The 12,364-nt window shown below is 48.7% G+C and overlaps 1 protein-coding gene across 1 annotated transcript in view; it reads right to left on the bottom strand.

Moving 5' to 3' along the window:
- Window positions 1-3,914: 3,914 nt before the first annotated feature.
- The window catches only part of LOC119391684 (uncharacterized), a 63,189-nt gene continuing 54,739 nt past the window's right edge, over window positions 3,915-12,364 (bottom strand). Inside the window, exons 11-12 of the mRNA XM_037659347.2 lie at window positions 9,952-10,092; window positions 3,915-4,297 (exon numbers count right to left, since the gene is read on the bottom strand). Of these exons, the coding sequence (XP_037515275.2) occupies window positions 3,953-4,297; window positions 9,952-10,092 (486 nt within the window). The 3' untranslated portion in view covers window positions 3,915-3,952. The remainder of the gene's footprint in view (window positions 4,298-9,951; window positions 10,093-12,364) is intronic.

Below are 12,364 nucleotides of genomic sequence, written 5' to 3' on the forward strand. Positions count from 1 at the left end.
TGATCCTGTTACATCCTTCCCAAATATAATTGTCAATATGTGGTGGCTCTTCCAAGTCTGTAAGGTGTGTTTCTGTAACCGCATAAACACCTATCTGTTCCTTGTTTAACTGCTCTTCAATCTCTAATCCATTTTGCCTTTTATGTAACTAATTGCAACACGCGCCTTCTCCCTTCTTTCACCTTTTCTCTGGTTTTTCGCTATACTGCCTCTCAAAGAGTCCCCCTGGTTGTTTTTCCTCATTACAAGCTACCCTGGGCACCGAAGGGCCCGCGTGCCCCCCATAAAAGCTACTGCGCGTCCTGCCAGTCGCCAGCCCACCTCATGACCAAGCCTCTTATCGAAGTGAATTCTGTCTCTTTGGAAACCGCCCCACCTGTGCACCTCCCTGTTTATATCCACTACCTCGATGCCCTTCTCTCGACGAATTCGCCATATCTCTTTGTTTGCGTCGACAACCGCTCTTTGCAAGTTGATATTTTTCACTGGTACTTCCGGTATTGTGCATACCACTATCTGCACCTGAAAGGAAATGGCGCGCATGTCATCGACCCCTTTCGCCAATGTGGTCGTTAGTTCGGCTGATTCTTCATTCAAGACGTCGTTTAGACCTCCCGCGATTATCGCGAGGTTACGTCCACTAGCCTTAATTGCGAGTTTTGCGCTAGCTTTTCTCATCACTGATCCCAGCCTATGTCCCGGGAAATTCCCTATTAAAACTCGTTTGTCGCCTCTCACCCTTTCCTTGACTGCTTCTGCGCATCTAACTAAATTCGAGTCCCCGGCGATTATCACGTGCTCCGACTTTTCTGCTGGACTGTCCGCACCTGGCCACTGCCTCGGTTACTAGCGCGTGCCACTGCTGCTGTTTTGTCCCCTCCCCTTCCCAAAACTACTTCGCGGAAGCTGGGTCCTGTGACCCTTGCACCTGTCTTTTCCAAACCTGTTTCCCCCTTCGCGTCTACCATTGTGGGGGGTCGATGCCCCGCTGTTCCCGCTGTCGCTTGCTTCCTTGTTCACCATGACTACCTTTGCTAACCCCTCCTCGGCTGACTTAAGCCTTTTCCCCATAGTCATCGTTTTTTCCCGCTCTGTCGCCAACGCATTCTCCAGCTCGGCGATTCTTACCATGAGCTCATTCTGGGCAGCCATCATTATTTCTATTTTCGCCTCTAACTCGCATTGCTTACACTTGGCGTCAGCTCCCTCTGTCTTCTCATCCGTACAAACCTCTATTTCCCATCACATTCCGCACCCTGAACACTTTACGGTCTTTTTGACCATGGCTAGATCGTTCACACGGAGGATTAGATACACTTAAAGTCAAATGGTATCACTAAACTCCGCAAGTATGCTACACTTCAAAGTACATGTGTGCCTTTCAGCCACGTGGTGGCCGAACAAACAAACAAAAAAAACCAGGCGACTGTCACACAGGAAACAGTACAAAATTGTAAGCCCTATTAAGCTTCAATCTAGTGGCTTATGTACTCATATAACTAAAAAAACAAGCTCGAAAAAAAATAACTTATCTGACGCTGTCATTCCAGAGCCCACGAAAAACACGTCCGTCCTCTAGAAAAACCCTCGCCGAACCTTCGAGCCGACGTGGCAGCGCCCCCTCTCGCACGCGGCGGAAAAGTCTACCCGTAGTCTACTTGCACAGCGCCAGCACGCGGCAGCGGCGAGCGGACGCGGAGCGCGCGCTCGACGGCCCGAGGAGAGCGTTCGCCCAGGCACTGAAAAAATAGAGGAGGCGCTGGTCAGACTCAGGATGTATGCTGCGTTAGAGGTGGTGGGTTCGAATCCCGCTGGCTCGTGTTTTTTTTAGGTTTTTCTTTTTTTTTTGTCGCAGTGCTCGCGTATCAGCCCTAATTACGATCGGGGTATGACCACAGTTTTTAAAAAAACAATTTAAAAGCCCGATTTCGGCCCGTAACGGGTGGCCCAGTGTGCAGTGCGCCAGCGTCCAGCGTGCCTCATGCAGCGTCCCAGCGTCCCAGTACCCAGCGCCACACTGGTCCAATAATCAGGTATGGCACTGGGACAGTGCCACTGGGTTTTCCGATAGGGACGCGTTTTGTTTCAATATTGAACGTGCTCCGTGCTCGTTAAATTTATTGTCCCTGTAGTTTGATAACTGATGAGCATCTTAGGCCAAAATATTAATAACTTAACGGTTCAAGCGAGCACCGAGTTCGGTTTCAGGCGCCCGCAATATGCACGGGAGCGAGCGGCGCGTCGTCTGCTATCGCTGCTTCTTGGACCCTTCGAGAGGGCGCGCGTGTAGTTGTCGCTACCTTTAAAAATACAGGGACCTTAGTTACCAACAGCGACACGCGCCACCTCTGGACATGACGTCAACACTAACCCCCTTAAAACTAACACGCCAAGGATGACAAGGCGCCTTTGACAAAGATAGCTCCCCCTATCGGAACGTCGGCCAGCCTGTCTGAGGCGCTTTCACTCCGTGTTTCCATCTGTCGGCTCCCATCTTGACTTTGGGGCACATATAACAGGTATTTACTCCATCGGCTCTTAATTCTTGTTAATCTGCACTATGAGATATAGAAATAAAGCGCAAACAGCGCCATCAAACTCGAATGACGAGCAAGTGCAAGCTCATGTTCGTTTCCCTCAGGCAATGGGGTACTTCTTGGCGAGTGCGCCTAAATTGCAAGAGGTGAATAAAGCGAATGTTATCTTCATCATTCTGTAAAGAAGCATATGCTCAATCGGTTCGAGTTAGAATGTGGAACATGACACGTGATTTCTTCATTATAGATGAATTAGTGATGTGAGCGGAGCTTATTAACGACTAAACATGGTGTTTAATGTGTCCCTCCAAATGAAACGAAGAGCCAGAAGCGCTTCCGACGGGCACGTACAGTTACGAGCCCACATAATGCCGTCTATCTTCCCACGCCTGACCTGCTGCCATGCTTGCTGCTGAATAAAAAGTATTGCCATCCAATCCACCTTCTTTGAATATGTATGCGCAGCCATGCCTAAATAATACGGCGAATTATATGTCATTTGTGTTGTGGCACGTGTTTTTTCGGCATAGCAATAACGTAGCTGTGGGGAAAATTAGGAAGATTCGGGTACTTTCTCAACGAGAACAACGCGATCTAGGGTACCGTGAATTCCAGTCGAGAGTGCCCCGAAACTTTCCTTTGTTCAATAGCGGTGTTTCCAGAAACGTAATACCGAGCGGCTGATGTAGTCGCGCAACGTGGCAGCGCTAAAGTTGACCGCACAAGCGCAAATCTATCATTGCCGTAAACCCGGGTCCGCTAAACCAGTATTCCTCAAGCGCCTTCCCGTATTCCGCATTGCAGGAATCCACTAAATTTCTCTCTCGACTGTACGATCGGCACACTTCTGATTACGCCACGTTCGAGATAAAGCAGGTTTACCGATGTACCATCTTCAGGACCTGTACACGTTGTCTGGTAAGAACGCCGATGGCTTGGTGATGCCACGGAATAGAAACCATACAATACAAGCCTTCGCCTAATTAAGGGGAAGATGCGGTAATGCAGTTTTCGTCAATAAATTATTATACCACCCCCCCTTTCGTCATCGTCGATCGCTTAAGTGATTTCACGTATTCGATCGCTCGTCTCGTATCTGACGACTACCGTTCTAGGCAGCCACAGCTTGCTCACGTCGGCCACCTGTAGCGCTGTCATCACCGTGACTCTTAGCGCACGTAATTGATACTCGCCCTTGGGGCTTCGCCTGAGAAAGGAGGAGTGTTACGCTCAGGCGACAACGGAGACAAAGGAAGAGGAGAACGAAGTGAGTCTGTCTTGGAAGCAACTCGGGGTCGGCGCGGCAACTCCTCGTTCCTTTCATCTATTCATTCCTAAATATGCACACCCCATCGTAACAATATTATACATACATATTTGGCGAGAAAACCAGAGAGAAAAGGCGCTATATGCAATCACCAAAGAGAACACTTTCGCGGAGGGTTCATGGGCGACGAGTCTGGGCATTTGAACGCCTCGGCGAACGCTTCTGAGTTCATCAGCGGCACCACGCAGCGGAGCCGGGCTTCTCCCTGCCGTGAGTGACTGCTCGTCTTGCGCTTAGCCTCGCACAATTTTGCGCAGTGGAAGGCGTAGAAGGTTTGGTCAGAATTGAGGGGACTTCCGTGCAGAGTCACAGCGCGCTCTTCATGGGGCAGCCCCGTAAATGCCGAGTAGGCCGCCAGAAGCCCCATGACATCGGCCAGGTTCTCGGAATCCGGCGGATCGCCCGTCAATTGGGCATGGAAGAGATGCTGTGCCTGCGTGTGTGTGAAGAACGGCGGCGCATCAGTGCAACCGAAGAATTGCATTCTGACGCAAACGACATACAGCGCAATGTTATAGCGCAGAATAGTCCATAACCAGTCGTTAACCCTCCCTCCGTCACAGCTTCTTTTCTCAGCATATACTTACGCACTGCTACAGGTTCATACCAGTAGTGTAAATACATGTGTTTACAACAAAATGCAGCACATAAGTGCGCCGAGATTCATTTCCTTCTGAAGATATTCTGGTGCCCAACGCAAAATTTTCACATTGCCGTGATCTGATTCTGTTTCCGTCCTCGGAATATTTATTATAACATTAGGTACAAATGTGGTGGAGCGTTTCCCTTGAAGGAGTCCTGGACTAGCCTTCGTGCTCGGTGGAAAAACGCATACAGCGGAAAGCAGATGCCACTGTGGACAGCTCAGCGAAATTTTGCAGCAGGGCCCGGCAACGAGAGTTCAGAAGCGATCGTGTTTCATGACGCACTCGTGACGTAGCTACTTTACCCCGTGTCCCCCCTCCCCGTGTAGCTTCTAGCGCACTCGTCGTAACCAAACGAGAGAGAAAGCGCTTAAAGCGTGCTACAAATTCCTGTAACTGTGCTTGCTCTTTATCATTTCGAGAAATTTTTGCAGCGATCCATTTGTGAGGCAATGAAGTCTGATAACCCAGGTCAATCGATTATTACTAAGGAAAGTGATTGGGGGCCCCTTTAAGGAATATACGTCTAATTCAAGAATGGTGGGGAAGCAAGTTATTTCGCCGTGCATTGGATTTAACACTGCATTCTAGAATATTTCAACCTTGCTGAAGCTTCAAAGTAAAAAAAGAAAAAGATGACATTACTCGTTTCCTCGCGTATGTCCTTATCATGACCTTCACAAAATTTCTGTGGCTCCTTTAGAGAACGCGTAAAGTTTATTTAGCTTTATTGCGTTACTTTCCATAGCAGGTCACATTTCAGAATGACTAAAGGCAGTAGTTCAACAAGCAACCGCTAATACTAGACTGATTAATCCGGTATTGAAAGAGACAGATTATCGATCGCATGCTGTAAGAATTTAAGTCCGTCAGCCCAGCACGTGGTAGTCGATTTCAGACATGCCAGAAGTTGACACTGGTGATTTATTTCTCCAAGCGTTATAGATTCCAGCCACTTTCACTAAGAAGACATTAACTAAACCGCCACAAAACAATACTGCCACGCCTTTACGAGACGCCCGCAACATGAGTATGAGAATGGTCGTCGAACAAGCGTGACGTAACACTAATGCAGGCAGGAGTGTACGTGTGTGCGTGCGTTTCAAAGGCAACCTCCAGGATGTTTTTTTGTTAATAGCACCTTCTCAGTATAAAAAGAAAATCCCAGGCACATTTTCTGAGACACCCTGCATACGAAGAAAACGCCAGATTTAAAATCAAAGTGTCCACATCTCCACGCAGCAACAGCAATTAAGGCCAAGCAAAATGTGTAATGAAGTGGAATTGTGTCGACCCTTCCAGCACCCGGGACCAAATTGGGTATTGGAAAGTTTCATACCCTGACCTGCTCACGAAGTTGCGCTTAGGTTGATTCTCTCCGCCGTATCAGAGCAGTCCACTGTGATTGGCAGTGGTAAGGAGAGCTACCCAACGTAGGAGGAGTACCATTCTTCTAGCACGATTCAGTGATGTGGGCTGAGCGATTTCCTCAAACATCTATCAAGTGCTTTTCATCGAAGATTGAGGTTTGGTACGAATGTTAGAAAGGCGTGAAGCTTGGTCCTCGTGCATACACGTTGTGTTTCGTACTGTTCCTCTACAATCCTTCCTTCGCTCCTTCGACGAAGGATGGAAGGCGCGCATCAACATGGACATCCTTGATTACAAGGAATGCTCTTCAACAGGCCAACTCGGGCCACAATTTCACCGACGGTTATCAACCGTCTCCCGTCATCAATCTTCATTTCGCAACTACCACTGTTTTCTTTTTCTGCTTGGTAACCATGCGACTCGGTTATGATTCCGGTGATGAAGCATGGTTCGTGGCAACTTAAGTACTTCAAAAATTCTGAAGGTCTGTAGGTGCGTCCAAAATATTAGTTTTAACCGTGTCAGCGAACTACCACTTCTGCTCGAACTTTGCGACGACGCTGGGCTCTCGCGTCGCCACAAACACGTCAACTGTATACTTTCCTTGCTGAGCACGAGAAACGGGTTCATGTGTGGCTCGTAGCTCGGGACCTTCCCATCGGAAAGAACAGTGATGTGGGCTTTTCGGTATATCGGAGGTCATTAGGGGTTTGAACATGAAGAATCAAAAGGACAAAAGAAGGCGCACACACTGGCGTCAGTGCGTACGCCTCAAACCCCGCGCTCAAACCATAAAGATGTCACGCAGTTGAACCCATCAATAACGAAAGCCATGAAGAATGGAATTCTCGCGGCAACGAAGAAATCTGGCGTCGCCAGCGAACGTTCATAGAGTTCAATGCATTTGACCCCTATCGACAGCGGCGAGATTTTAAAAAGCACTCCCGCCATAACTTAAGTTTCAGGTAGCCATCCGCAACATTTTTTTTTTAATCCATGAGATAGCTTGGAAACCAGAAGTTCGAAAATCGCAGCACCGCTCATGCGACAAGTCGAGCGCACACGTTTCCGCTAAAAAGCATCGGCGAAACCATTACTGATTACATTCGGTCCGATGATGATGACGATTGCAACAAGACTTCTTTGTTTCTCTGAGAACAGTTTTTGCTAACGCCTCTGTGTGGGCAACTACGTCGGCACATGACGTTTCAAGTGACGACGCTCACGAAAGTGACGTCATGCCGACAGACATTCTGTAGACCGCCTAACGGTACGTGCACAATGGCGGAAAGCATGCCGCGGCGGCGTCCCGCCCGTCGGCGCCTCCGCTCGGCAAGCAGCGGCAAGCTGTCCAGATTGCCGGCGCGAGAGTCACGTGCCAAGAGTGGAAATCTGCCGAAGCGCGCGCGCCCCCCAGCTCACTGCCGGCTCGCGGCTTCTCCCTGACCGGTGGAGAAGGGAGGGGTGGGAGAGGAGAACAATGTACGGTCGCTATGAAGACCGCCGTGTGATTAAGAAGACGAGAAAATGCAGGCGCTGATTGGTGGTTTGCTTGCGCGGCAGCTGGCAGCAGCGGTGAAAATAGGTCAGAGAGCGATTCGGTCGGCGGGGGGGAAACGTTGACGCTCCACGGGAGAAAGAGAGATAAGCGGCGTCTCGCGAGCCGTGGGCAGCGCGTGGGAAAGTGCCGCACCGCCAGTGTGTTCGTACCTTAAAGGGACACTAAAGACAAATAACAATGTATGTCAGAGTGAAAGCTCAATATATGACAACTTCGAAAACGGCACTATTATCAACAGCAGTGCCCTACTTACCGAGAAATTAAGCTAAATGCATCACATGATGAGCGCCACGAGTGGGACATTTTCGAAGTGATCCCGATGACGTATGAGAGTCTGCCTACAACAAATCACTAGGAATCAAACTAGCGGCAATAAAAAAAGAACCTTCCGTGCATCAAAAGACGTAATAAAATGCTGTTTGTTCGTTTCCGTTTGATTCATGGAAAAAAGAACCTCTGTGGCGTTGCCATGGGGAACGGCGCGCGTGGTTCAATAGTTCCGTTTTCGCCGAACTGCGCTTCGCCCGGCGCCCTGATTCGCTCACGCGGTCGCGCCTCAATGGTAGTTTCGGGATCGCGTACTGCTGCCTGCCGAGTGTGTTTTGCGCGCTCGTGAAAGTCGCAGGTCCACCACAGCTTCGTCGCCCGACACCGCACTGCTGGTTTCCTCGCTGCTTTCGGGCTCGGGCTCGGGAGAGTCGCTGCCGATGCTGCTATCGTAGTACGCAACGACGCCGGCACTACGAGCCCTCAGCAGCATACCGCGTTCATCGGGGCTCAAGTCGCTGAATTGGAGGCCAGCGTCGCGAGCCAATGTCTCGTTGTCAAGTTCTCCGTCCACATCCATTGCGGCGACTGCGGCAAGCTTCGATGGCTTCGATGGCCGTTGTCGCTGCTGTGGGTCCCGCTACTTTCGCTCCGCTGCTACTAGTGTCGGCGGCCGCGCAGTAAAGGCGGGCAACGTTGGGCACTGCAGCAGTGACGTATGAAAGTCGGATTTCAGGCGGGTGATTTGAAGTGCGCTAACGCGATGCGGACCACTAAAACGTGATTTTATTTCAATATAAACACTTCCTTGGCATAAAAGTAGCACTAGGAGGTTTCTAGACTGCTATTTCAACAATCAACGTCGACTTAATATTCGCCTTTAGTGTCCCTTTAACTCCTTGCTGCCGCGCAACTCTCCGTGTACTCGCCGAGATCTCCTGCGCTTTGCTTACGTGCAGTGTTGTTTGGCCATTCGGAAAGATGCCGCCACCTATTAAAAAGCGTGTTTTTGATGCTTCACGACAAATCTAGGATCATCACCGAAGCACGAAAGGCAGAAAAAATCTGATATTACAGAGCAGTTCGCCATCCCGTGCAGCTCGCTGTCTATAATTCTCAAATCGAAACGCAGCGTGTGCTGATGCCGACCTGATCATGCACGAAGAATTCAGCGACGACGCTATCATCAAAAGTGTACGCAAAGACTAAGAGTGAAGACGAGAGTGAGGAAAGCAATAAAGCGCATGAAAGGGAAGTAAGTTCGCACGATGTTCTTGATACTTTTGACATCATTCGCTCTTTCCTCGGGCGCCCACAAGGACGACAAAACTATGCAGAACTTATTAAGCTGCGAGGCTCGAGCCGTTGGGTTCATTCAAAGCAACGTCAAACAAAGCAAGGTCAGCGACGTATTTAAATAGATTTTGGTTGTGCAAAGTAATTGGTGTGCGTATTTTTCGATTTTCGCCACAACGAAATTTTCACGACAACGAACAGAAATAGCTTGCCCGGCGATTTCGTTTTTGAAGGGTTCGACTGCATAGCAGTTCGCCAAATACCACAGCAAGTGACCGCCGGACAGCAGAGTGCTATAGGGTGAATGTTCTCTTGCAACGCAAGGGTTTTCCGAAGCGGACGTGAGCAAAAACGCGCATGCTTCTTTCTCTCTTGCTTTGTTTCTTTTTTTGTCCTTCACCCTTTTTTTCTCCTATAAGTTCCAAGCGCAAAATAAACGCTTGTCTTCTGCCTGGCGACACCGAGCAGTTCATGTCTCCGGGGGCGTCATTGCCGTCAATGTAACAGTCCGAGTCAAGCAAGCCAATGCCGTTCAGGTCATTCAGGAAGGTAAAGAAATGCTTCGGGTAGTGCTTTAACATCATTAAAGGGCCTTCATATAAATTACTCATTCACTAAATACATCAGTTAGTCAATAAATGAAAAGCTTTACTTGCAGATTGGCGAACGTGAAAATGCGTAGAAAACATTTCGTCAAGTTAAGGCGCTGGTCGGTTGCCATCGCGCAGTTGCGAAGCCTGTTGCTGTGGAAAGTGCTTCAAGAAGAGGTCGTAGGACTGTCCGCGCGTCGTAAGTGGGGCGGTGGGGCGACTGATTTTGATTGCGCGCCTTGGCTTTTGTCACTGTAATGTTCGCGCTACGCTAAGACCTCTTGGGGGCCCTTTAAAGCGGCACTAGGCGATCACCAGGAAAATGCGACGAAGCGATGATAGACCTAAGCACACCCACCTCTTGCAGGGACTTCAGCAAGCAGCGAGCAGTGGAGGCATAGTGCTTGGCCACGTCGCTTCGATTCCACAAGTCTGCGTGACCTTGTTCAGGCGTCAAAGGTTGTATGTCCAGTATTTGCGACATTTCGCGAGCGACGACCTGCGATATACCAAGTGAAGCGACGTACTTTTATACATTTAGAGAACTTGTAAGTTAGCACCAGCCATGCGCACATGTTTTCGGATTCGTTCCCGTGGAGGACCTGGCTAGTCCTCTTCTGTTATTTTCGCTTCTAGTAGTAGGCGTATATCCGCTCATAATTCGACACTAAGATCATCGACTTATAACTGTGATGTGATATATAACTGTGATGTTATCAGGTTAACTGAAAGCTAAAACAAACCGTTAGTGGTCCCGTTTTTCCAGAGTTATCTGAGCCATTTTTATTACGATGCTTAAAGGGGAACTCCGGTGCATTTTCGACCTTATTGAGATAATGCCGTTTTCAAATAGTGTTAACATTCCTGTAACAGCAAGGGTGGCTTATTTTGCTGAGAGACTAGTCAATAATTTTAAATAAGCAATAAACGATGAGTCGAAACCGAAACAGGGAGCTAAGCTGGGTGTGCGATGACGTCACGAGGTGCGCTACACGCCGCCATAGCTGGCCAGGGTGTAAACATAGCACACGCGCTTCATCTATCACGCGAAAAGCAAGCTGGCGATGTCATCCGACGCGGAATCAAGATGTGTCAGCCCGTCTCAACTTACCAGTGACGAGTTCAGCGATGATTGCAGCTACTATATGAGCGCGGGAGCATCGCCTTTCGATTTCTACCCGCCGGCGCGTGAAGTAGCTCACGTGCCCCGCATCGATCTCCTCGTTGCTCAATATTGTGCGTGGTTACTGTAAGACCCGATGGCAATGACGATTAAGACTCTATGCAGCTAACAAAGCCGAACTTTGCTCGCGTCGTCACCGCCTCGTAGAAGAAAGCGCGCGCTGCAACCGTCTGCTGGGCGAGGCGGGGTCGGAAAAGAGTAGGCACGTTACGTCACATACACAGGGTGGCCCGCTTTAACAGGCGCGATTCCGGAATCGGCGACCAATTTTAAAATTCGTTTTCTAAAGAACTAAATGACTTACGGTTGTATAATTTGGCACATATCATCAGGGTACCGAAGAGAACAAATGTTGAAAGTTTAATCGAAATCGGTGAATATCGAAAAATCCCCGGAGTTCCCCTTTAACGGCCATTTCAACCCTAGCATCATCTACTTTCTTCATGAGTTCACACACAACTTCTCAAGCTTCTGAAGACTAATGCTGGGTAGAGGCGGACGCAAACAGAAGTGTCCTTTTCTTTTTTCGCTTTGGTTCTACCAAGGTTTCGCTTTGGTTCTACCAACCAAGGCTCGCATTCAGATGGTCTTCATTTATTCGTGTAGGCGATCGATACTTCGAATACCAAGGCAAAGCTGCAACAAAAACATGTAAATTTGAGGAGCCCTCGCTCCAGCGATGTGCCTGATTCGTCCACATTGCGTCATTGTAAGGTCAGAGCCGCTTATGGGCGGAAAATGTTCCCCTATCTTACTTGATTAGGCCTCCTTTTCATGTTAAACCATTGGACGATGTAGGCGCCAGGGTGTCGGAACGAAATGTTTTTCCTTTCGGTTTTGGTTTCGTTCCAACGCAAAAAGTTCCCTTCCATTTCTGTTCCGGAATGAAAAAAAATGTTCCGTAACGGTTCGTAACGTTTTTTATGCAAAAATTTGAAGTTAAGGTAATCATTAAAAAAAAACATTGGATTTGAGATGTAGTTACTTGCCTTCCCCCTACGAAAGCGGCAAAAGGGTAAAACACGTTCTTCAGATTAGTGGAAGTAACTGTACCACGAATTCCTACCAACTAGCATAAACCAATATAGCCTTCAAAGTCAGAGTATTTATTTTCTCAAAATTCAATTACGAGTTGTTTTAGTGCGCCTAATGCTTTGTGTCAAAGGAGTGAGCACGATCTCAGAAGCAGCACGTCATTGAGTGCACCCTGTGATGTGCGAGACCGCTGTTCTGATAAAAAGATCGCCAGGCCTGCCCGGAATGCGCAGCACAGTCACAGCGAAAGCTGGAAGAGGGGACTTTGTAGAGCCCGTTGTAGAGTCTCTTCGGGCAACTAATACAAGTACACATGTAAGGTACCCGCCACGCCATAATTCATCGTAATTTTTCTGAAGTACCGAAGTCCCCACTATGCAATTTTTCGTCATTCTTCGGAGAATCGTGGTACCCGCTATACATTTGTAGGGCATTATGTGCGCTTTGTGCTGTGGCTGATGACCATGAAGAATTATGGCTGAGCCCTTTGCAGTGGGAGGGAAGCATTAAACCACACACTCTTTGCGGAATTAGCATTGTGTGATGACTGGTT

The sequence above is a fragment of the Rhipicephalus sanguineus genome, chromosome 4 (assembly GCF_013339695.2).
Source record: "Rhipicephalus sanguineus isolate Rsan-2018 chromosome 4, BIME_Rsan_1.4, whole genome shotgun sequence".
Classification (NCBI taxonomy): Eukaryota; Metazoa; Arthropoda; class Arachnida; order Ixodida; family Ixodidae; genus Rhipicephalus; species Rhipicephalus sanguineus.